The sequence below is a fragment of the Engystomops pustulosus genome, chromosome 2 (assembly GCF_040894005.1).
Source record: "Engystomops pustulosus chromosome 2, aEngPut4.maternal, whole genome shotgun sequence".
Taxonomy (NCBI): Eukaryota; Metazoa; Chordata; class Amphibia; order Anura; family Leptodactylidae; genus Engystomops; species Engystomops pustulosus.
The window spans coordinates 53,154,894-53,181,398 of NC_092412.1; the positions used below are offsets into that span (position 1 = coordinate 53,154,894).

The window sequence follows — 26,505 nt, forward strand, 5'->3', positions numbered from 1 at the left end:
GGTCAGAATGTACAGGAATCAATGATGAGAGGTCATCTGACAGAACAAGGAAGAAAAGAATAAGGATTTTTTTAAAGAAAAACTTAGATGATAGGGACAAGTTCTAATTACCTGGAATATAGAGGAACATCCATACACCCTATATATTACCTCCACCGCTAATAGGAATGCCTCACACAGGACTGAACTTCATTATTCACTTGAGTCTATTCTTAGCGTCTCTGCGAGGTAAGGATTATTACTGGGCATGGAGACATGAGCTATGCCAAAGTTTTAGTCTTGTGCCTCTTTCATTTGCATAGATGTCCATCTTAAAGGAATATCATGTGCCATATTTGAAAATGGGTCCTACTCTGTTGGGCTGCCCATGGCTCAATTGGGAAACATCACAGAACCAGGAAAAATACACTGCAGCGATAGCAACTGTTGTATGGGAATGTGGAGTATCAGCAATGGAGAAATTCAGCTTGTGGTATTAGGTAAGAATATCTCAATTGACCATTGGCCTATTAACCTGTTCTTTTTATTCTTTAAAAATGTTTTTATGTTACAAAAGGAGTCAAATATATATAAAAACCTATACATATCCACATATTGGGGGTCATTTACTAAGGGCCCGATTCGCGTTTTCCCGACGTGTTACCCGAATATTTCCGATTTGTGACGATTTTCCCTGAATTGCCCCGGGATTTTGGCGCACGTGATCGGATTTTGGCGCATCGGCGCCGGCATGCACGCGATGGAAATCAGGGGGCGTGGCCGAACAAAAACCCGACGGATTCGGAAAAACCACCGTATTTTTTTAAAAAAATGTGTAGCGAAAATTGTAATTACGTTCACTCAGCCCGGCTCGGTGTATTCCAGTGCCTTCCGATGCTCTTCAGTGCAGCAGCGCCACCTGATGGACGGCGGAGGATGCCTTAGTGAATCCCGGCCGCACCCGAATCCAGCGCAGAGAACGCACCGCTGGATCGCGAATGGGCCGGGTAAGTAAATCTGCCCCATTGTGTATGGTATTGTCCCTGTTCACCTCAGTATCTGAAACAAAGCATGAACAGATGTGCTGCCGGAAGGAAGCAGCCATTTTTTCTAATCCAGTCTTATTGGTCAGGCACTGAATAGGACAGACCAACTAACTATATATTACCATTATTTCAGTAAATTTTGGATTTGGTTAAGCCAATATTCCTAGTCATGTTCAAGGCTTGTTTTTAGGTTGGATATAGTTTATAGGGTAATTACTTTCAGAGGGACCATTTTCCTCCTTCACGGTTATTTGCATATCTTTCTCCATAGTGCAAATAATACATGGCATTAATATACATATCAGAATGATCAATTGTGCTTTAACCTATATAATGATATAGACAGTGGCATAATGAGACACCAGAGGGATCCAGTGTGAACTTTGGATCGGGCCCTCATATACCTAAACTCACTGATTACATTGCAGAATACACACAAATGCTACATAGACATACAGTATACACACAGCACCTAATGTACCTCATATATAATGTACAGTGGCAGCCCCCCTCATATATTTACTGCACATTAGCCTCTCCTCATTAATATACTGTGTAGCAGCCTCTCCTCAATAATAAAATCTCCAAGGCATCCCATCTCTATTTAGATGTTCACGAACCTCCCCTCAGTAATAAAAAGGTCATTGCAGACACAGGACCCCCCAACATGTCTGCCTTTGCCTGAGCTGCTCTGTTAATCATTTGTATGTGTGTCTTAAATTGATACAATTGGTTCTCTTCCCCTCAAATGGCTGGCAGTCTGTAGGCCCCCTCCATCCAAGGGCCCGGTTGAGGTTGCAGGATGGGGCCCGCACATGCCCTTGGTGACCAATTGTTATTAGTAGATATATTCAGGGTCTGCACAGACGCCAGGAGGTCCTGACTGAGGTAAGTATGCAAGGTTGTTTTTTATTTTAGCGGGCACAGAGGAAAGAACTAATGGACCATTTGGGACACATAAAGAACTGTGCATGGTTTAGTGTCCCAAATCACAAGGACAAGTTCCCTTTAACCCCTTAACACCGAAGCCACTTTTCACCTTCCTGACACGGCCAATTTTTTTCAAATCTTCCCTGTGTCACTATAAATGGTTATAACTTTGGAACGCTTTAACATATCCAAGTGATTTTGAAATTGTTTTCTCGTGACACTTTGTACTTCATGTTAGTTGAAAAATGTTGGTGGTATGTTTTGCGTTTTTTATTTATGTTAAAAACGAATATTTGGTAAAAATTTGTAAAAATTGTCGATTTTTGAAATTCAAAATGTTCTACTTTTTCCACACAAGGCAAAAAAACTTGATAACTAACATTTACCGAATATCTGGTTTATGGTGACATGGTTTTTTATGCATCCTCTCATTTTTGTAAGATGTTATGGGGCTTTGAGCTTTAGGAGCGATTTTTCATAAAAAACACAAAAACCTGCTATTGAGGGACCTGCTCAGGTTTCAAGTCACTATTAGAGGCCTAAATAAAAGTAAAACCATATAAATTACCCCATTATAGAAACTACACCCCTTAACGTATGTAAAACAACTTTCATGAAGTTTGTTAACCCTTTAATTGTTTTACAGGGGATAAAACAATTTTGAAATTAAAATTTATTGGCTAAATGAATGTGTTTTTCAAAAATGTACAAATTTGTAAAAATTTGATATCCAATTTCTCCTGAGTGCACCATGCTTCATTTTAGTTGGTTATTGGCTTATTGATGAGATTTTATTAACTCTTAAATGTATATGGGAAAAGAAAATCGTCAATTTTGATTTCCTTTCTTCTTGTAATTTTTTGGGGCCATACACCATACCATAAAAATAACATATTATCTTTATTCTATGGATCACTACGGTTACGGTGATACCTCATTTATATAGTTTTTTTATACATTTTTTACAATTTTACTGAAGAAAAACTACTGTATATACTCGAGTATAAGCCGTACTGAGTATAAGCCGAGGCCCCTAATTTTAGCACCAAAACTGGGAAAACCTATTGACTCGAGTATAAGCCGAGGGTGGGAAATGCATTGGTCACAGACCCCCCCAGTATATAGCCAGCTAGCCCCCTATAGTATACAGCCTGCCCCCTGTAGTATACAGCTTGCCCCCAGTAGTATACAGCCAGCCCAGCTTGCCCCCAGTAGTATACAGCCTGCCCCCAGTAGTATACAGCCTACCCCCAGTATTATACAGCGAGCCCAGCATTAAAAAAAAAAAAAAAAAACTTATATACTCACCCTCCGGAGGCCCTGATGCACAGCGCTGCTCCCCCGATGTCCGTGCGGCTCGTCTTCAGGCTTCCGTGCCCGTCTTCTCTCTTCTGCAGGGCGTCGCCATTGCGGCTCGTCTTCAGGCTTCCGTGCCCGTCTTCTCTCTTCTGCAGGGCGTCGCCATTGCGGCTCGTCTTCAGGCTTCCGTGCCCGTCTTCTCTCTTCTGCAGGGCGTCGCCATTGCGGCTCGTCTTCAGGCTTCCGTGTCCGTCTTCTCTCTTCTGCAGGGCGGCGCCATTGATCTCTCCCTGGAGAAAAACAATGGTGGCGCCCAGCAGAAGAGAGGAGACGGGCGCGGAAGCCTGAAGACAAGCCGCGCGGACATCGGGAGCAGCGCTGCACATCAGGCCCACCGGAGGGTGAGTATGCAAGTTTATTATTTTTTAAGTAATTTTTACTTTTGTATTGACTCGTGTATAAGCCATTTTTTGTGCTGAAAAACTCGGCTTATACACGAGTATATACGGTAATATAGAGAAAATCATATTTATTTTCGTATCGTCATCTTTTCGGAGACATAACTTTTATATTTTTTGGTTGACAAAGCTGGTTTAGGGCTTATTTTTTACGTGTTGAGTTGTCCTTTTCAGAGGTATCATTTTGGCACACAACTTTTTTTTATCACTTTTTGGAACATTTTTATAAAGGGATTTTTGAAAAATCAACATTTTTGGTAAGTTTTTAGGGTTTTGTTTGTACGGTGTTCAGTGAGCGGGTCCAATAATGTTACTGATTTATTGTACAGATTGTTACGGAAGCAGCGATACCAAATATGTGGGGTTTTCTTAGATTTTTATTAATTTTGTGCTTTTTGTACTCTATTAGGTAAAGTATGTATAGGGAATGTTGGTGTTTAGGAGACGTTCACATTATTTAATTCTTTTTATTAAAAAAATGTGTTTATTAAGTGTCTTAAACTTTTTTTTTTCTTTTACAGGTTGTCATGAACAAGCGATGCTTTGATCGCTTGTTCAAGCTCTTATTCCTATAACACAGTGTAATACAGATGTATTACACTGTGTTATGTAACACACTGAGAATACTGCACATGCTCAGTGTGTTGTTACAGCTGGGTCCTGCTGGGAGGCAGGACCCGGCTCCCGGAGAAGGAGACCCCGGGGCTGCCATCCGAGCAGCGGATACCCGGCCAGTAAGCGCCGCAGGGGATCCGATCTAGTGGAAAAGACCTTTACACAGGGGTGCAAGGGGTTAACGCCAGGTGTCGGCTATAATATACAGCCAACAAACGCAGCTTCTAGCGCCATTCGTCAGCGGTGCCAGAAGCAGGACGTAGAATTACGTTATGAGGTGGGAAGTCCTTGCTGCCAGTGACGTAGTACTACATGCAATGTCGGGAAGAGGCTGTATACGCATTAATAAGCATTACCTTATTCATGGACTGTAAACATGCTGGAATGTAGAAGGGTAATTCACGTCAATCCCAAGTTAGTTCGGATGCATTGAATAGGATACCAACCCGTATATAATCAATCATAGAAATTCTGCACTCCTTTAATGCAAAGTTGAAAACGTCTTTATTTATGATGCATAAGCAATCCAATATTATAGTGTGTGATATAAACATGTTCCTCTCAAAAAAGCTTTAGTCAGTATTAGTCCGTATTTTAGGCCAGAATTCATAAGCCAAAATTGGAAATGGATACTTAAAGGAAACCTACCAAATGAAATGGTAGGTGTAAACTTGAAAAACTGAGCACCAGCTCAGGGTGAGCTGGTGCCTGAACATATTTTCGTTATCCTCATAAACCGCTGTATCACGGTTTTTAACAATTTAGCATCTTAATATGTTAAGCCGGTTCGCTGCACCGTGGTGCGCCGAGTGCCTAAATAGGAAATGCCGGAGAGCTGCGCACGGTCGCGCACATGGTGCAGCAAACCGGCTTAACATATAAAGATACTAAAGTGTTTAAACCGTGATACAGCGGTTTAGGAGGATAACGAAAATATGCTCCGGCACCAACTCGGTTGGCTCGGTTTTTGAAGCTTACACCTACCATTTCATGTGGTAGGTTTCCTTTAACATGGAACATGGAATATTTCCATTATATTTTTTCTCGGTAGGATCCATTTCTGTTTTTAGCTTACAAATAATGATGCAAAATACTGACCAGGATACTGCCATGTAAAACTGGCTTTATGGTTAGAAAAATCATGTTGTAACTAGAGTCTTTTTTAAGGGTTTTCTCTGTACATGCGCTGGATATTGTTTGGTGGTCTTAAGTAAGATACCACTCTATACATCTATATATAGAGATTTTTATCAGAAGTTTATGAGGTAAAACTGTTCTGGAAACCAATCAGAACTTAGCTTTAATTTTGTAAACAGCTGTGGGAAAATGAAAGCTGTGCTCTGATTGGTTGCTATGGGCAACTATAACAGTCTGATCTAAGGGATTTAAGATAAATCTCCCCCTTCTAAGAATTCATGTAAATTCGAGCTGTCAGTATCATAGGTATCATCTGTATCCACTGATCATCCTCTTCTCTTTTGTCTTTATTTCAGCACTGACTTATTTTTTGCTTATTTTGCAGGCTGTTATCCATCACATGCTATATGCAGGTCTGAAACATGTGATCCTGTCTACAGGCAAGGCAGATACCATTGTTTATGTTCTACAGACATGTGCAATACCAATGTCACCTTTTCTGCTGAGCATATTACTAAATGTGTGTATATTGTGATAGAATTGATTTTCCATGTATTTTGTATTATATTAACTTCATCTCAAAGCCTGTCATCACATAAGAACAAAAACATTTAGGCCACATTCACAAGTGATGTTTGAATTGTGTTTTCAGTCAGCTTACATCATGGTAACACCAAGGTAACATTATGGTAGATAACGCTAAGGCCTGTGCCACACGCACCGCTTTGTCTGCGTTTGAACAAGCCGCCGGTGTTTTGCATTAAATTAACGCAAAACACCGGCGGCTCGTTCCCGATCGCAGGCATTTCCATAGAAACGCCAATGCGATCGGGCCACGGCCACGGCCCCGCCCCGGTAGGCACGGCTTTGTCTGCGTTTGCGTTTTCAAACGCAGACAAAGCAGTGCATATGGCACCGGCCTAACATTGTATTTATACTGTGTTGAAACAGAATGGTAAACGGAACCTACCACCACGATTCTGGTTATAAAGGTATAACGGGTGGTAAGTGGATGTATGGGATGTGAGGATAGCCCTTTTTAGAGGTAATTCTCAAGTCCCGGCTATCTTTTAGAAAACTTTATTAGGCTAATATGTAAATTTTGTTAAGCGGCTACTTGGGTGTGGAGTAGCCGGACATGAGGCTACACATCGCGGCTTCTCCACGCCCCAGTAGCCTCTTTTCTCTACCTACCCTTACATCTTCGGCGCACAGCTCCTCGTAGCTGCGCACCCTCGTCCGAGAAGCCAGAGTTCTGTGCATGCACAGTAGCTCCGGCCACGGAGCTGTGGTCGCACAGCCGCGGGCCTGCGTTCTTCGCATGCGCAGAACGCTGGCTTCTCGCACAAGGGCGCGCAGCTACGAGGAGCTGTGCGCCGAAGATGTAAGGGTAGGAGGAGAGAAAAGGCTACTGGGGCATGGAGAAGCCGCGATGTGTAGCCTCATGTCCGGCTACTCCACGCCCCAGTTGCCGCTTAACAAAATTTACATATTAGCCTAATAAAGATAGCCGGGACGTGAGGATCAGCACTAAAAAGGGCTATCCTCACATCCCATACATGCACCTACCACCCGATCTACCTTTAAAGGTAGAATTCCATTCTGAGGTTACGTGTACATTGGTTTGGACTGTGTGCTAGCTGTTCATTCCTGCTCATGTTTGCGTCCATCTTTTCTGCAATTATTGGCACGTCATCAAATGGCGAAGACATAAGGGTCTGTTGTTTGCAGCCTGGGAATGCACAATATCATTTGTGGGAGACTACCTAATATTAAATGTTGTCCAGATCATTGATCCTGTACACCTAGTTATTTATACCAGGGTGTTAAGACTTATGGGGCCCAATGCAGCCTCATTATTGTTCTCCAGATTAATGCCGTCCTTGCAGTCCTCTTTATAAATCTAAGTTTCAGAATAAGTAATGTTTTCTCACTGTCTGGGAGGCTTATCACTGGGGAAACACAGGTGCGGTTTGGGGGAGGACATTTGTTTCTCTAACTGGCTTTCGTTTCAGCTGAACTAGAGAGATGTGCGCCCTGGAACGCCTCCTGTGATTGGATGAAAGCCACGAGGGAGCAACCATGCAATTCAAACAGTTTCAGTAAGGGAATGACCACAGACTCTAATAAGCATAGATATAAATGTGACGTAGACAAGACTAGAATATTCGGGTGGCAACAACAAATACATTTCAAATTAAGATTTTTGTTTTTTCAATTTTTATTAACAAAAACAAAACACTGTTCTAGTATTCTTATGTAACCTACACTATTAGCTTTTTAAAGGGGGTTTCCACCCAAAACATTTCAGGAAAATTTTATGAAAATAAAAAAATCTGTGGCTTCCTTAAATATCCTCTGCCTCCCTGTTCCCATTGTTATGGCTTGTCCTCGCTGCTGCCAATCACTGACTGTAACTGTGACCTACTTCTGTAATTAGATGCAGGTATTAAGAGTTCCTACATTGAGAACTCATTGAGAATAGATGTGAAGAGCAGCAGGGGTCCAGGCAACATAGGGAACAGAGCAAAGGGGATCTTTGAGGTGAGTATGGGTCTTTAATAATAATAATTTTTATTTATATAGCGCTTTACAAATTATAGGGGACATATACAAATATAAGATTACATTACAGAGTATAAACAGTCATACGGAACAATAGGAGTGAGAGCTTACAGTCTATGAGGATGAAGGGGTGACACAAGAGGTATAATGGTCCAGCGATTCTTTATAAGGGAACAATGTAAAGTAATTAAATAAATAAAAATTCAGCTGCTTTTTCTTTTCTAGTTTTTTACTAAGGTAGCTTGGCCATTTTAAAGGGGACCTACCACCACGAATCTACCTATAAAGCATAAACCTTTAATATAAGTTCACAAAACAGTGCGGGGACGTGAGGATTAGCCCTTAAAAGGGCTATCCTCACGTCCTATTGATCCACCTACCACCCGATCTACCTTTATAGGTAGATTCGTGGTGGTAGGTCCCCTTTAAATATAATACAAAGTGGCCCTAGTACAGTCTGTACTAGATGCAGTTTGCCTGTTGAGGCTGCAGGGGGCGCCAGATTCATGAATTGTGTTGCACTTTCTTCACAAATCTGGCACCCCTGCACTTCTACGACAGAATGCCCCAATTCTGTTTTGGTGCACCTTATAGAGTCGACTATCGGTCCTACTATGCACCGGAACAACCCTTTCAGTGCAGAATTCTGAGTTGGGTATAGTGCAGCTGCGACACAAAAAACTGGCGCAGGGGCTTTAATAAATGTGGACCAATGTATACTTGTAAGAAAATGATCATCTCAGCATTGCTTCACAAATTTGTAGCCTTACAGATCTTTTTGGCCCCTATAAAGGACTCTACACAGCAGTATTATTGGTTTGCAAGGAATTTTGGACCATTGAACCCTTTCATAATTGCACAGCTATTCCCATATCAATCGTACTCAACCTGCTCTGTTGGGCTGTTCATCCAGTTTCAGAACTGATAGTTTGTCTGGAAGTGGAGGGATCACTGGAGCCACTTTGCCCAATCAATGGTTTCCTTGGACAACAGGATGTCACTTCCTCTTATGTCAGAATGTCCAAAGTGTATCTAGTGACCCTTGGCACTTCTGTCCAATCAATCAGTGCCAAAGTCTGGAGAATCAGTGTCCCAGCCCCCACAGAATTTTCCAGCATCCTTTAAAACCCCCTTTAACCTTTCCCCACTAAAATACCCCATTACAGCCTTTTACACCACCGCCCAAAGAAATTCTTGCGCTGTGACCAGTACTATCTGCCTGACCCTAAACCTTCTCCCATCATTCCTTTCTTTTACTTGTATATGCTGAATAGCTTCTAATGGCATAAACTCTACTTATAAAAATCTCTATCAAAAGTGGGAGTTACAAAATACCTTAAGTAGGAGAGTAGACAATCATACAATGTATTACAGAATATAGATATTTCAAGTCTAAAATGCTTCTTACTTTACAAGAAATACCAAATACATAATAAAGTTATAAGCTATAAGATATATAATGAAACATAATGAATTGGCCTTTATGACTTATATATATATATTCCTGTAAAAATGGAAAAGTATACTAATGAGCCGTGTTATTATGTTATTTACAGGGAGCTATGTGGCGGTTTTCGTGGCAATCGTTGCTATCTTTTTGTTGTTAATCATTTTGGTGTTCATCAAAGGTAAGAAAAAATCATCAAATCATGCTGTCGGCTCATACACAGGACAATGTAACGAAACCACGGCTCTGTGTATGAGCCAACTCAAATACATAGGAACATGTGCTTGTTGTTGAAACAAAGGCTAGCATGAGTCCCGAAACAATATTCCATGTGCATGAGGCCCAAGGCCAGCTTTACACAGCATTGTTCTGTATCAATATTTGGGGGCCAAAATCAGGAGTTAATCATAAAGAGAAAAAATATGATATATAAAAAGAAAATATGTACATCTTCTCCATAAAGTAACCAGAATACTGCAGAGTAAAACCAACCTTAAACCAGTTATCCATGTTAAAAGAAAAATAAAATTGTACAGCAAATGTTCTAAAACAAAAACATTGACTACTTATCCCATATTTCGGACACCCCAGGGCCGCAGAATGTGACCACTGGCTTTGTTGCTGGCATACTGGATACCAGTGCCATTAATACAGCATATGACTGCTGTGGCTCGTGAGGGAAATAAAGGTAAGGAGTCAATATATTTACGTTTTAGAACATTTACATTTTCTAGCATTTTTTTTTTAAAACCTTGATAACCCCCAATGTATGTATATATACATATATATTCTGAAATCATGGAGTTCCTCGCCTTTGATTCTAAATTTCTATTCCCAACAGTGATAAAATCAAGACATTGTATGCTGGTCAGAGGTGAAGCATTGCTGGAGAATCAGGAGCTACATCTACAAGCAATGAGGAGACCCCCAACACAGCCAGTGGAGGGACTTATCCTGCATCAGGTTTGCCCAGTATGAAGACACTTAACTTCAATATATCTTCCATCCTAAACTTTCCTTTGTGTTGTCTCTTTTGATCATATTTCACACCAGTTGCAGACCTTCAAAATATTCTTCTGGATGTACACCAACATTAAGTTATCAAAAACCTTTTTTGTTCCAGTTGTGCCAACCTAATCCCCACATACAGTCAGTAGTGTTAGGATCAGTGGATCCTCTGGACCACCGCGGGAGATGTAACTAGCCAACACCCGGAACCGGAGCCTAGCGGCACCTGGTATTCACCAGAGCCCGCCGCAAAGCGGGTTGGACTTGCTGCGGCAGGATACCACTAGGTCGTTCCCAGGTGTGACTAGCCCACGGTGGCAGCCGAGGTCGAGGTACCTTAGCGGATGACAACTCGTAGTTGGGTCCAGGCACAGGGTCAGGGCAGGCGGCAGAGATGCAACGTCAGGTCCAAGTCTGGGGTCAGCAACGGGAGGTCCAGGCAGGTGGGAACGGGAACGGGAACACAGCAACACGGAGGAACTCAGGTAACACAGGACTCAGGAGCGGGAACACACAGGAATACACAGGAACGCAGGGAAACACAGGAACGCAGGAATACACAGGAACGCAGGAATACTCGCTTGGAAGCTTTCTCTAAGGCTATGAGGCACAAAGATCCGGCAAGGAACACAGGAAGAGGCAGACTCTTAAAGGTGAGGTGTTCAGCCAGTGCACCAATTAGCGGTGCGCTGGCCCTTTAAATTTTCGGCCGGAGCCGCGCGCGCGCCCTAGGAGGCGGGGACGCGCGCGCACGGCAGTCCGAGGGAGAGCAGGAGCCGGGAGAGGTAAGAGACACCGGGCAGCAGCGGGGGCATGTGAAGGAGCACGGATGCGCCCGCGATCCGTGACAGGGATCGCGGGAGCACCCGTGACAGTACCCCCCCCCTTCGGCCTCCCTCTCTTCTTGGGCCTGAGAAAACGTTGGAGCAGGCTCTTGTCCAGGATGTTATCCTCTGGCTCCCAGGATCTCTCCTCAGGACCAAATCCTTTCCAGTCTACCAGAAACAACCGTCTACCTCTCACAGTCTTAGTATCCAGGATCTCTTTCACCTCGAAGACATCGGTGGAATCAGCTTGTGGTACCGGAGGAGGAGTAATTTGTCGGTTGAAGCGGTTGAAGATGACTGGCTTAAGGAGAGAGACATGGAAAGAATTAGGAATGCGCATGCTGGGAGGCAGACGCAACTTGTAAGCCACCGGGTTGATGCGGCCGAGAATTTCGAATGGGCCCAAGAACCGAGGTCCCAATTTATAGCTCGGGATCTTCAGCCGAACATACTTGGCGGACAGCCAAACCTTGTCACCAGGAGCTAAAACAGGGAATGGTCGGCGTCTTTTGTCTGCTTGACGCTTGGTCTGGGCTGTAGCTCGGAGCAATGAGGTGTGGACTTGCTCCCAGATGGCTTTCAGATCACGTACCAGGTCCTCCACAGCAGGAACATCTGCAGACGTAGGTAACGGAAGAGGAGGCCGAGGATGCAGTCCATAGTTAATAAAAAAGGGAGCAGAACCGGCAGAAGTGGAATCCAGGGAATTGTAAGACAACTCCGCCCATGGTAGAAGAGATGCCCAGTCGTCCTGACGGGCAGAGACGAAATGGCGGAGATAGCAACCTAAAGTCTGATTCACCCTCTCCACTTGGCCGTTAGTCTGTGGGTGATAGGCAGAAGAGAAGTTGCAACCTGCAACTGGTTGCACAAAGATCTCCAGAATTTGGACACAAACTGAACTCCTCGATCCGAGACGATGTGCTGAGGGAGACCATGAAGCCGGAAAATATGCTGGAAGAAGAGGCTGGCGAGACGTGGAGCAGAAGGCAAACCTGGTAGAGGGACAAAGTGAGACATCTTCGAAAAGCGGTCAGTCACCACCCAGATAACGGTGTTGCCAGAAGATGGCGGTAAATCCGTAACAAAGTCCATAGCCACATGAGACCATGGGCTGGTAGGCACGGGTAACGGCAACAGAAGACCAGCAGGCTTGAGTCGTGAAGGCTTGTTGCGGGCACAAGAGGCACAGGAACCCACAAAATCCCGGACGTCCTTGACCAAATCAGGCCACCAGTAGAATCGGGAAATTAAGGCCACAGAGCGCTGCACCCCAGGGTGCCCAGCCACACGAGAAGAATGTCCCCAGGTCAGAATCCTCTTTCGGAGACCAGGTCGCACATAAGTCTTGCCAGGAGGCAGCTGCCGGAGGTCCACCGGCGTGGCAAGCACAAGTCTCTCTGGAGGAACAACATGCCTCGGAGCAGAGTCCTCCCCCATAACATCAGAAGCACGGGACAAGGCGTCAGCCTTGATGTTTTTCTCTGCAGGGCGAAAATGGATTCGGAAGTCAAAGCGAGAAAAGAAGAGGGACCACCGGGCTTGACGTGGATTCAAACGCTGAGCCGTCTGAAGGTACTGAAGGTTTTTGTGGTCCGTGAAAATGCTGACTGGAAATCGGGCTCCCTCCAGCAGATGACGCCACTCTTCCAAAGCCAGCTTGATGGCTAGAAGCTCCCGATCTCCAATGGAATAATTTCTCTCCGCGGAGGAGAAGGTTTTGGAGAAGAAACCACAAGTGAGTGTTCGTCCCCTGGGACCCTTCTGGGTAAGGACTGCCCCAGCACCCACGGAGGAGGCATCAACCTCCACCAGGAACGGCTTTTCAGTATCCGGTCGGGTAAGGACTGAAGCGGAGGAAAAAGCAGTTTTTAATTTCGCGAAGGCTTCTTCTGCTGCTGGTGGCCAGACACGGGGATTAGCACCCTTTTTCGTAAGCGCCACCATCGGCGCGACCAAAGATGAGAAGTGTGGGATAAATTGCCTATAATAATTAGCAAAGCCCAGAAATCTTTGTATAGCTCGCAGTCCCACTGGGCGTGGCCACTGAAGGACCGCAGATAACTTGGCAGGATCCATCTGCAAACCCCTATCAGAAATTATGTAGCCGAGGAATGGAAGGCTCCTCTGATGAAAGTGGCACTTCTCCAGCTTGGCATAGAGGTGGTTTGTCCTGAGGCAGCTGAGAACCTCCCGTACATGAGACTGGTGGGACTCCAGATTGGCAGAATACACAAGGATGTCGTCCAGGTACACCACAACACAACTGTACAATAAGTCCCGAAAAATATCATTTACAAACTCCTGGAAAACGGCTGGCGCATTACAAAGTCCGAAGGGCATAACTAGATATTCAAAATGCCCATCACGGGTGTTAAAGGCGGTCTTCCACTCGTCACCCTTCCTGATGCGGATGAGGTTGTAGGCCCCTCGAAGATCCAATTTGGAAAAAATTCTTGCACCCCGCAGACGATCAAATAGCTCCGTGATAAGCGGAAGAGGATAGCGGTTCTTAACGGTGACCTTGTTAAGACCGCGATAGTCTATACAGGGGCGGAGAGAGCCATCCTTTTTAGTGACAAAAAAGAAACCAGCGCCAGCTGGCGAGGAGGATTTGCGGATGAAACCTCTTTGCAGATTTTCCTTAACATATTCCGACATAGCGGCAGTCTCAGGAACCGAGAGCGGATACACCCGACCCCGTGGTGGAGAAGATCCAGGCAGCAGATCAATGGGGCAATCATAGGGACGATGTGGAGGAAGGATCTCGGCTTGTTTTTTAGAAAACACGTCTGCAAAGTCCCGGTACGGAGCTGGAAGTCCCTCCAGAGGCTTGGGAGACAAGGTAGCAGTCCTGACAGGAAGCGGCTGTGGAACCGTCATGCAGCGTGAGGGGCAATCCGGACCCCAACGGAGAATCTCCCCAGAAGACCAGTCCAGAACAGGGGCATGATGCTGCAACCAGGGGAGACCCAGCAGGAGAGTGGAAGTGCACTGTGGCAGCACAAAAAAGGAGAGTCTCTCTTTATGCAATGCACCAACTTGAAGGAGCAGGGGTTCAGTACGAAACCAGATAGGCACGGAGAGAATCTGGCCACTGACTGAGGCAATGGACAAGGGCTTCTCAAGACGAACCACCGGGAAGTGATGCAGGGCGACCAGTGCAGCATCTACAAAGTTCGCTGTGGAGCCCGAATCCAGGAAAGCGGAAACCTGGACCGGAGTACTTGTGCCAATGCTGAGGAGTACAGGGAGAATCAAGCGTGGAGAAGCTTTATTCACACCTAGGGACGCTTCTCCGGAGAAGCCTAGGTGCTGGCGTTTCCCGGGCGCTGGGGACGTACAGGGCAAGTCCCGACGAAGTGCTGTGGGCTGGCACAATACATGCACAAGTTCTCCTGACGTCGTCTGGAACGCTCTTGTAGAGTGAGCCGTGTTCGGTCAACCTGCATGGGTTCCTCAACAGAAGATTCAGGCGGGACCTGGAGCGGCCTTTGGAAGACTGGCGCCAGGCGAGGAATGCGTCTAACACGGCCTTGGGGATACTCGGAGCGTAGTTCCTCAGCTCGCTCCTTAAACCGAACATCAATTCGAGTGGCCAAGGTGATGAGGTCACTCAGAGTAGATGGAAGATCCCGAGCTGCCAGTGCGTCCTTGACCTGCGCAGAGAGCCCTTTCTTAAATGTAGGGATGAGGGCTGCATCATTCCAAGCAAGTTCAGAAGCCAGGGTGCGGAATTGAACTGCGTACTCTCCCACCGATGAGTTGCCCTGACGCAAGTTCAACAATGCAGACTCCGCAGAAGAGGCTCGTGCTGGTTCCTCGAAAACTGACCGGAACTCTGACAGAAACGCAGTGAGGCTAGACACAACCGGGTCATCTCTGTCCCAAAGCGGAGTAGCCCAGGCCAGGGCTTTCCCGGAAAGAAGGCTGAGGACAAATGCCACCTTGGACCGCTCTGTGGCAAATTGCGACGGCATGAGTTCTATGTGCAAGGAGCACTGGGTTATGAAGCCCCTGCACATCTTGGGATCCCCGTCATACTTGCCGGGCAAAGAGAGGCGTAGCCTGGGTTCAGCAGCAGGAAGATAAGCCGGGGTAGCAGGGGTCGCAGCGGCAGCTTCTGGAGACTGTTGCTGATGTTGGGTAGCAAGTAGTTGTTGTAGCATGGCGGTGACTTGCTCAAGCTGATTCCGCTGTGCTGCAATCTGCCGGGACTGGTGGATCACGATGGTGGCGAGATCAGGCTGACTGGGAGAAGGAGCCTCGGCGGGATCCATGGCCGGATCTTACTGTTAGGATCAGTGGATCCTCTGGACCACCGCGGGAGATGTAACTAGCCAACACCCGGAACCGGAGCCTAGCGGCACCTGGTATTCACCAGAGCCCGCCGCAAAGCGGGTTGGACTTGCTGCGGCAGGATACCACTAGGTCGTTCCCAGGTGTGACTAGCCCACGGTGGCAGCCGAGGTCGAGGTACCTTAGCGGATGACAACTCGTAGTTGGGTCCAGGCACAGGGTCAGGGCAGGCGGCAGAGATGCAACGTCAGGTCCAAGTTCGGGGTCAGCAACGGGAGGTCCAGGCAGGTGGGAACGGGAACACAGGCACACGGAACACAGCAACACGGAGGAACTCAGGTAACACAGGACTCAGGAGCGGGAACACACAGGAATACACAGGAACGCAGGGAAACACAGGAACGCAGGAATACACAGGAACGCAGGAATACACAGGAACGCAGGAATACACAGGAACGCAGGAATACTCGCTTGGAAGCTTTCTCTAAGGCTATGAGGCACAAAGATCCGGCAAGGAACACAGGAAGAGGCAGATTCTTAAAGGTGAGGTGTTCAGCCAGTGCACCAATTAGCGGTGCGCTGGCCCTTTAAATTTTCGGCCGGAGCCGCGCGCGCCCTAGGAAGCGGGGACGCGCGCGCACGGCAGTCCGAGGGAGAGCAGGAGCCGGGAGAGGTAAGAGACACCGGGCAGCAGCGGGGGCACGTGAAGGAGCACGGATGCGCCCGCGATCCGTGACAGGGATCGCGGGAGCACCCGTGACAAGTAGTTGGATGAGATCAAGCACTTGATGTTATCCCCGGCTCTTTGATCACATCAGATACATCAGGAGGCTCCAGTCCTGTCCTGGTGTGGAATAATTGGCGTAGAGGTGGCATAGTGGGGGAAAAGTTGCAGTTCCGGGCAGTGCGCTGGTCTACAAGCATTGATAAATCCCCCACATTGTCTCCACAAAAGTTAGCTTCCATCACCTTCTGTGCCACGATAAGGGCTCCTATCACCGGACGTTACAATAATAACCAAACACAAACACCTGATGCTTTGAAGCATTTATAGTTGATTGATGATAAGAGGAGGAGCTGCTGGGGTGCACAATAAGAGGAGGAGGTGCTGAGGTGCACAATAAGAGGAGGAGCTGCTGGGGTGCACAATAAAAGGAGGAGCTGCTGGGAGGGGCACAATAAGAGGGGGAGCTGCGGGGCTGCACAATAAGAGGGGGAGCTGTTGAGGGGGCAAAATAAGAGGGATGGGCAAGAGTAAGAGCTGTGAGGGGAACAAGAGATTGGGCTGCTGGGGGGCACAATAACAGGAGGTGATGCTGGGAATTTCACAATAAGAGGAGGAGCTGCTGGGAAGTTCACAATAAGAGGAGGAGCTGCTGGGGGGGCACAATAAGAGGGAGAGCTGCAAAAGAGGCAAGAGGAAGAGCTGTGGGGGGAACAAGAGATGGGGCTGCTGGGTGGCGCAATAAGAGGAGGAGCTGCTGGGGGTCACAATAAAAGGGGGAGCTGCTGGGGGACATAATAAGAGGAGGAGGTGCTGGGGGGCACAATAAGGTGGGAGCTGCTGGGAGAGGAACACAATAAGAGGGGGCTTTATTATGAGTGGGAGCTGGGGAACAATATCAGAGTGGCTAAAATGTGACAAGGAGCGGGGGACACACAGTGTTCGGTTGAAATGGAGGGGGAAATTATACTCTGTGGGGTGGAGTTAGGGCCAGAGTATAAGGCATAGCTTAGGTCAAAAAGAATTCCATGGTGCACAACTTTTGTCCCTCTTTCACTCCTATGAAAGTTAGAAGGTATGCCTTATGCCACCAGATTCATGTTATCAAATATTATCTTTACCAATATCTTTGTGTTTCAGGCCATAAGGGAAGATAGTTTGTCTGCAAATCTGTGGCTTGGTGCTATGTATGGTAACTATGTTATCGTAAAAAGCTTTCCACCTCCCATGAAGGAACGTTATAGCCAAGAATGGAGGATCTTGAACCTTCTGACCCCTCTACAGCATGAGAACATTGTCTGCCTCCTAGCAGCTGGATCTGGTACTGAGGGGATACTGAAGCATCACCAGCTTTTAGTCTTTCAACATTATCCTGAAGTGAGTGGTCAAAATCTTGATTTATACTTCCAATTAATCTATCTGTCTGTCTGTCTGTCTAAGTTATATTAACCTTTTAATCTTATTTGCCACCAGGGCTCCTTGAAGAACTACTTAACTAGTCGAAAGACTAATTGGGACACAGCTTGTCGAATGGCCATTTCCTTAGCCAGAGGATTGGCTTTTCTCCATAGCGACAGATGGAATGGGGGTAAGTAGAATTGCTTTATTAGTTTATAGTTCTAATCTGTTGTAGTAAGCCTCAGCTAGAGATGCTAAGTCATTCTTCCACTCTTTAAATTAAAGTGTGTTATCGGAAAATGAATTATTTTTAACTAGTTTTTATGTTAGCAAGTTTTAGATTTTTTTTTTTTTAAATGATTTTCAACATCATTATATATTTTTAAATAGAAAGAACGATATCCTGCAATTTTCACTTTGGGCCCCCGGGCTAATTTGTCATTGCCGACAGCATTACAATAGAAAATAACATGTCTCTAGAAAACCCATCATTACATCTACCACTGATAATAGATGATGTCACAGCTTATCTACACCTCCTATCTGCACACACAGTGCTTGGAAAACTCACCACAGACCGCACTGAGTCAGATCAAGACTATTGCAGAATATAGCCATTAGACTGCTGTAAAACATATTACTTAGGCTGCATTCACACTGCCATTGCGCGGCTGCATATATGTCTCTATAGACGACAATGGGCCCCCCAGGCAGCGGTACAGTGCCGCACATGTGTAGCACAGTACCGCACCGTGATATAACATCTTTTATCGTTCCCCATTTGTACGGCTGTGCACCATGCATCCCGTGCTCCTCTCCAGTGCATACGTCTGTGTAAATGAGGCCTAAAGTTACCATCACATAAATGTGGAAACAATCCCGTACTGGTCAGATCCCACAGAATGCACATATTGCACAGGACGACAGTTCTTGCATCATGTAGAAATATGATGCAAGGACTCCCTGTCTGCCGGCAGAATTGCTGTGTCAGCACTGTAGATGAGAAACACATTAAATTAGTATTAGTATTAGTATTGGAGAAAGGGATCTTTCACAAATGTGGGGCCTTGAAGAAATTTGAAAAAATGTGGTTGCCATGGATAACTCTGGCTTAGCTTCTGGAGAGATAACCCGCTACCGGCTTGGTCTCATATGATTTTACATAGGATGCCAAGGCTGGCCTCCATTGCATTGTGGGGTCCTTCACAGGTCTGGCATTTTAAACCTAGGGGTGTGTATCTTAACAATTTTGTGAGCCTATGGGATGCCCTGTTTCCCTCCCATGGACCTGATCTTTATTGATCTAGAATGAGGAACGCTGTGACAATGGACATATTGACCATTTTTGGTTGTGATCTCTAATGGGTTTGGGGTTCTTGTGTTTTTGAATGTTTGTAAAGTCTCTAAAAACTAAAAAAAATCAATAAAAATATGCAAATAAAAAAAAATGGTATTCCCATCACAGAGAGTGATAGCACACTGAAGAATAGGAGGATGTTTTCTATTTTGTTGAAATCCATTGAAAAATTCTAGTTTCCTGATGTGGATTTTGACCTCTACCAAATTCTGATGTGTGAAACCGGCCTTAAGCTGTCCATTCACCCAGCCACTAGAACTGTAACTTGGTATAACACTTGATTTACTGCCGCTCCCAAACAACGAGATACCACAACGGTTTATACAGTAGGTTAAAGTCCATTAAAGTTGATAAAGGATCATAAGAGTCAAATACACAAGATGTTCTAAAGTAATCTATAAGAAACAGAGGGTTCATTAAACTAGGAACATGGTGAAGGGATACTGAGAGTATTAGACAATAGAGACAGGGTAGTTCTACATCTCTTAGTGCAGTGATGGCTAACCTATGGCACTGGTGCCAGAGGTGGCACTCAGAGCCCTTTCTGTGGGCACCCGGGCCATCACCAGAGATGACTCCAGGTATCTTCCTGCAGTCCCAGACACCCAGGACTTGCTGTGCAGAGGTATATTAAAGTGACAGCTCTACCTGGGACTATTTTCTGCTTTATTGGTGTCCTCAGGGTGCTGGTATCAATGAAAACTGTGACAGAGAAGGGATTATAAATCACAAATTAAATTTCTGTGTTGGCACTTTGTGATAAATAAGCGGGTCTTTGTTGTAGTTTGGGCACTCGGTCTCTAAAAGGTTTACCATCACTGTCTTAGAGCATCAAAGATCCCAGGTTTCAGGTCACACAACCCATAATCAGGATGACAAATGTGGCAGATGCTAGGACTAGATATACAGACCTGAATACAGTCTTTTTAATGGCACTTCTAGTTATGTTTACCCTCTTGAACTTTGATCATGGACATTTTAGTTCCTAGTCTGTGCTTTGCAATCCCTTATGCTATTTCCTCATTTCAGACGGAAATGACACATTTAAAAACATGCACTGCCTATAGGGAAGTACCAGTCAAAAACAGAGCCCTTAGAGGGAACTTGTCATCATGAATGACAAGTGATGACATCAGTGATGACAGGTTCCAAATGGGCTGGATTATCTTTGTGTTCAATAAAATTTTATTAATTTAACAAGTGAAGACAAAGACCATATATAAAATAGGGAAAGAACAGTAGCATGAATGAGTCAAAATGTAGAAAGAAAAAAAAAACAATAAGAATCAGCCATATCAATCCAAAGGTCTTATGACACAAAAGAAGCGAGAGGCTCCTAACTACCCACCCACAATCCAAAGTCCCTTTTAAATCATCTTTACGCAAATCTACATAGGAATGACCAGAAAAAAAGCTGTATGACTTATTTTTCCTTGGATATATCACCAGGAGTTTACAACATACAGGCAGGAGTATGTACAGGAGTACAGGCAGTCCCCGGGTTACATACAAGATGGGGTCTATAGGTTTGTTCTTAAGTTGAATTTGTATGTAGGTCGAAACTGTATATTTTATAATTGTAGATCCAGACAAAAAATATTTTTTGGGCAGGAGTTTCAAAATTTTTTGCTGTAATGGGACCAAGGATTATCAATAAAGCTTCATTGCAGACACTTTACAGCTGATTATTGTAGTCTGGGACTATAGTAAAGCATCCAGAGAGCTTCACCAGAGAACACAGTGGGCAAAGGGATCCATCTTTAACTATGGGTCGTCTGTAAGTTGGGTGTCCTTAAGTAGGGGACCGCCTATATTGACCTATTTGTTTTATGAACTTTATTAAAGGACATATATCACCAGATCAAGGATTGTAAACCAAGCACACTTTCATACTGGTGTGTGCCCCATTTGGCAGGAGCTGCTCTTCTCCCAGCTTCTTATGCCTTTGGTTTTACAAGAAAAGGCTTTTAAAATTATGCAAATGAGTCTGAAGAGCACCATAGGAGTTGATGGAGCCTGGAGCCCCTCAGACTCATTTGCATAATTTTTAAAGCCCTTTTTTCTTAAGAAAAATGAAGAACAGCAGATCCTGCCAGAGGGGGCACACACCAGTATGTCTGTATGTTTGGTTTACAATCTTTGATCTGATGGCAGATGTCCTTTAGTATTACAAACTTTGGCCTATAAAATCTTTAGTTTTTTTCTCTGTTTGCTGGTTTTGTCTCTGCTATTGAGCAGAATTAGATCAATATTATACAATATTTTTGAAGATTTGTTTGACTTGTGCACATACCATCCACATATAGCGTTGTATGCAGACAGTAAAAAGGGATACTGTGCAGGAGCATTCATTGTCAGAATCGGAAAGGGTCTCAGCAGTCATTACCTGCCCTAACTGAAAGAGATTTGATGTTAACACAATACAGATCAATTTAACCCTTTTATTTACAGTTTTACCCAGTGTTATTGCTGTTTTAGCTCCTACTACTCCTTAGGCTGGTCAGTGCAAAATTCCAGGGTGTCGACGGGGCCTCTCTCAGCAGACACATTATGATCCATCTAGTTCTGTGAGCTGAAAATGTGGTTAGATTATCAGGGTACAAGGTGTATATACACTTTCATCTGGCTTCTGACATTATACTAACACACTGACACATAGAAAGGGAGATGAGACAGATCAGAGATGATGAGATGCCTATAACACAGAGGCATGACAGACAGATGCTGACAGACATTTACACTGCCAGCTCTGCTACATCTCTGTGCTCACACTATGAGATCTCCTGTGCCTGCCTCCCCCTTTCCCTGGATCACTTATCTGCCTGTAGCTTGTAGCTTCTCTCTGCTCACGATGTGCTGGCAGGAAGTGAATCAGTGTCTGTGTCTGTGTGAGCTCCATGCTGTAAGGCAGGGGGCGTGGCTACAGGCTCAGAGCAGAAAGACACAGAAACTCAGCAAGCACGGCTGTCACACAGGATCCATTATGGCGGCCACCTGACCCTAAATTCAGAAGTTATAGGATTGTGTATATCAGCAACTGAAATTGTGTATACCCGTCCTGATAGAAACCGTTCCTTGATTTATATCTATGAATTGATGTATTTGTGTTAATAACAGAGAATTAGAGAATGTGTTATTTTGTTATCCTGAGTACATATAAGAAACTTGTCTCAATCTCCGTGACATCATAAAAGGAATTTACAAAGTTAATTTTCTGGATGATGCCACCACACCATAAAAGAAACATCATCTAGGAGCTGCTCGGCTTCTTGGAAACATACTGGCATTGGTTTATTTGGTCAATTTAGGTGACAGGTTCGTTTTAAGCATTGCATCATCTGTCTGAACCGTAATAGGGAGAAAACTGTAGAAGTGCAAACATTTTATGAAAATGCATAACTGCATAGTGCTACATTGTATCATACACCAGCAAATATGTAGTAAATGGATTCTCTACTTATACATTGCATTGCTGGAATGTGTTGCAAATAAACATGAATTGTACTATAATGTACTATAAACATTTTCCAAAAATCAACTTCCGGGTTGTCCTAACCCACACCAGCATTACGATGACAGATTTTCGACTCCATTTTACCATATTTTGTTTAGTGACAATCCTCTTAGTAAAGAACAGCTGCCCCCAACCTTAAGGATTTGGCAAGTTGGACATTTGGTATTGATCTTTATCTGCCAGTGTAGGAAAGTAAAGGAGATGTGGGAGAACCCATGGTCATTAGATGGCCTGCCTAACCCATGGGTGCCTTTTAGCTAAAAGCGAGTGCATTGGATCTGCGGTGACATATCCTATTCATAGCATAGAGAGCTGGAGCACTAATCTCTGTAAAAAATGACTGAATTTGCTTATCATGTTGCAGAATTACATAAGATTCCCATCAGCCCTTTGTCTTATTTTCACTTGCATTGCCTCATTTTACCTTTTTAGACTTGTGAAAAAAAAAAGCTTGCAGAGGACCAGATAAAGATACATTTCTTTCTTTCAAGGCCAGACTATATCACACAGCCCAGCTGTGAAAGTGCAGAGAAAGCTTTAGATCTAAATTCCATTGCAAATGTATAGCACGTTCTCACTGTGGAATCACTTACTCACCCACACACTGTTTACAGCTAGAAGAGATTAGATTAACTCTCATTTAATTAAAGGAAAATACACAACAAAAAAATAGTGGGCCCTTGTGCAAGAACTGGCCCTTTGATTTCCAAATTCTAATATGATTACATATGTTATGTCTACCCATCAACTTAACTGACTGAGGATGTGTTCACACGCGGCGTTCTGATGCATGCCTTCAAATCACACGCATAATAGGATGAAAATACACGCGTCTAAAACGCATGCGTTCTGACACGTGCATCTAAGACGCATACGTCAGGACGCCTCGTGAAGGCATCCTTAAGGTAGTTGTCATGTCACAGTAGTTTACTTGAATAAATCTCAGCTGTAGCCACTGATGTTGCCAAAGTTCAATGTTAACTGATCCCTAATGCCACCAGCAAAACACGTGTTACTACTTTCCAAAACGCAAGTGTTTAGATGTCCATTCAGGAGATGCTGAACAGGTTGGGCTTACTTACCAACTACATCTACCATCATATTCTATTATTAGTTAGCCATTATGGGTTAGCCAATAAACTATGGCCAGAAATGGGTTCCTTTATTTGATTTTTAGATGGCCTAGTTCACACCTAATCCTAAATGGACCCATTCTTATTGAAATCAAAGGGAGGCCACCGAGAGTTTCCATGTTGGGGAATGTTCATTGGCATAAAAAAGTGACATGCCCTATATCAGTGATGGTGAACCTTTTAGAGTGCCCAACCTACAAACAAAACCTACTTTTATGTCGCAAAGTGCTTACATGATCCCGTAGGTGCGTTCCCTGAGGATGATGCACTGTGCCGCGATCCAAGTAGATCCTACGCCCGGTTTCCTGCACGTGTAGCTTCCCCGCTCAGGTCCGCCGTAGTTCACCTTCTTCTTCCTGGTGCATGTAAGTGCAACACAAATTTGAATGTTAAATCCCGCTCTTAGTCTGAATCCATCGGATCATCCAATGGCCCGCTCCCTGATTTGTTTTGCGTGAAAGCCGGCACGATTGCGACACAATCCCCGGCGCGATCCCCGAAAAGTCGAGAAACCCGACAAAAATGTATCCCCGGGACCCTTAGTAAATAAGCCCCAGCATGTCCATGGCTGTGTTGGACCGCAAGAGAAAGCCTTGAGTCACATCTAGCAAATTCTTTGCTGGAGTGAAGGCTTGGGTGCCCTCAGAAAGGGCTCTGAGTGCCACCTCTAACACCCGTGCCATTGGTTCACCACCATTGCCCTGTATCCTGGGCAGAATCCATACAAATACTGTTATACCACCCAGATTTACCACCCTCTAAGTTTAATCAAGCAAGCAAACTTTCAGCATGTGCAATTCAATTACGGTTTCTCAGCGTTCAATCCAGACGTTCCAGCCAGTTCACACTGCGAGTTTGATGCAACTTGGACGCTCAAGTTTCCAGTCTTTTTTGGGTGAAAATTATACGAGAATTATGGCTTAGAAAATCTCTTGCAATATTGGCAGTTGTAACACTTACTATAAGGGTGCATTAAGATGAACGTATGGCCCGCACAACTACGGCCAAGTGGGCAAGGTCCACCACAATGGAGAGGAGTAGTGACCCTCCCCTCACAATTGAGATGCATTGCGTACTGGCTGTACTACGGGAAACATAGGACATGTCCTATCTTTTCCCTATGCACATAGCGTTACAGTGCTGCATGTGTGCCGTGCAGCCCCTTATTAATAAAATGCTCTGCAGCCCGCTATTAATTAAATGCCCTATAGCCCCCTATTAATTAAATGCCCTGCAACCCATTGGTGTGTAAAACAATAAAGTTTCATTCTCATCTTTCGATGCTCCCCGTCGCTCCTCTTTCTTCTTCTCCTGATCTCTCGTAGCAGAAGGGGTTGAGATGTGTCCATGGCTTTTCCCACTGGCGCACACTATGACGTCAGTAGCGGTGACACCGCCACTCTATAGTGTGCGCCGAAGCCATCTCCCAGGCTGACCCAGGCAAGTGCCGGGGCCCCAGGGTGCTGGAGGGGCCCACTCTGGCCCCCAGATGTCGCTTTGAGACACTGGTACAAATGATCACCATCCAGCTTGATTACCTTTCTGCCTCTATGCTGCGCTCGTCGGGAGCGCAGAATAGAAGCAGAATCAAAAACTCACTTTTCCTTGTTCCCCTGAAGCCGTGCTCCGCTCTGTATGCGATGGCTCTGAAGTTAGCGCACATGATGATGTAATCAGATCACATGTGCCGGCTTCAGAGCCGGCACATACGGCAGGCACATGCCGAAGAAAGAAGGCGGCTGCAGGCGCTGCTCCAGGGGAACGAGGAAAGGTGCTTTTTTTTCTTTCCCGGAGGGGGGGCAGTGTAGCTGGAGGGTGAGGGGGGAAGTGTAGCTACATGGGGAGGGGAGCAGTGTAGCTGGAGGGGGGCAGGGTGTCCACAGGGTGAGGGGGGGCAGTGTGTCCACAGGGGGAGGGCAGTGTGTCCACAGGGGAGGGGGGCAGTGTGGCTACGCGGGGTAGAGGGGCAGTGTGGCTACTGGAGGGTGGCCCACGAAGGGGCCCACTAAGGCTCTGTCGCCCAGAGGCCTACTAAAACCTGGGGCCGGCCCTGCCATCTCTGCCCGCTCTGTTACGCATGAAGAGAAGAAGAAATAGGAGTCACAGGGAACATTGGAAGGTGAGTTTATTATGTAACTTTATTTTTTTTTATACACTTTTCTATAATCCGATGTGGGGTTTTTCAGCAAATTTTTTGTGCTGAAAAACTCGGCTTATACATGAGTATAAACTGTAGTTTGTGAAAATGCCTTATACAGCGTATGATAAATATTCTGTTCCTTTAACAGACACATCCAAACCTGCAATCGCTCATCGAGATTTGAGCAGTGATAACATCTTGGTGACCGCAGATTCGTCTTGTGTGATAGCAGACTTTGGTTTATCGGTGGTACTGGAAAACTGGCAAACAAAAAGGAAGCCAAAAGATTCGGCAATATTAAATATGGTACGTGTAGAAAACAAAAAAAAGAAAAGAAAAATATGGTACGTGTGGGGTACACCAAACAGTAATATTAGATTTGTGGTAATTTAGAGAAGGTATGAAAAAAGGTATGTGGGTTATTAGCCATTATGGCCAACAATGGGATTGCAAAGTATTCATAATTATGTTCTTGGTAATCCCGAAAAGTATGCCCACTGTGCTTTAACTGTTGTATTAAAAACCCTTCATTTCTACGAACAGATCATTTTCCTGGCATATCAGAGATGATGATATTTGTGTAGATGCACCCAAATTGATTATCATTAAAATCCTTCTCTCCAGATTTT

At 45.0% G+C, this 26,505-nt stretch overlaps 1 protein-coding gene across 4 annotated transcripts in view; it reads left to right on the plus strand.

The window, feature by feature from the left end:
- The window catches only part of AMHR2 (anti-Mullerian hormone receptor type 2), a 31,460-nt gene continuing 4,955 nt past the window's right edge, over positions 1 to 26,505 (plus strand). The window contains exons 1-9 of one of the 4 annotated variants that reach the window (XM_072134624.1): positions 1 to 228; positions 303 to 479; positions 5,850 to 5,984; positions 7,480 to 7,566; positions 9,586 to 9,657; positions 10,318 to 10,439; positions 17,475 to 17,711; positions 17,808 to 17,922; positions 26,025 to 26,182. In XM_072134624.1, coding sequence (XP_071990725.1) covers positions 168 to 228; positions 303 to 479; positions 5,850 to 5,984; positions 7,480 to 7,566; positions 9,586 to 9,657; positions 10,318 to 10,439; positions 17,475 to 17,711; positions 17,808 to 17,922; positions 26,025 to 26,182 — 1,164 coding nt within the window. In that variant the 5' untranslated portion in view covers positions 1 to 167. Of the gene's footprint in view, positions 229 to 302; positions 480 to 5,849; positions 5,985 to 7,479; positions 7,567 to 9,585; positions 9,658 to 10,317; positions 10,449 to 17,474; positions 17,712 to 17,807; positions 17,923 to 26,024; positions 26,183 to 26,505 lie in introns of all 4 variants that reach the window. The other 3 variants (XM_072134625.1, XM_072134623.1, XM_072134626.1) reach the window with 3 other exon arrangements.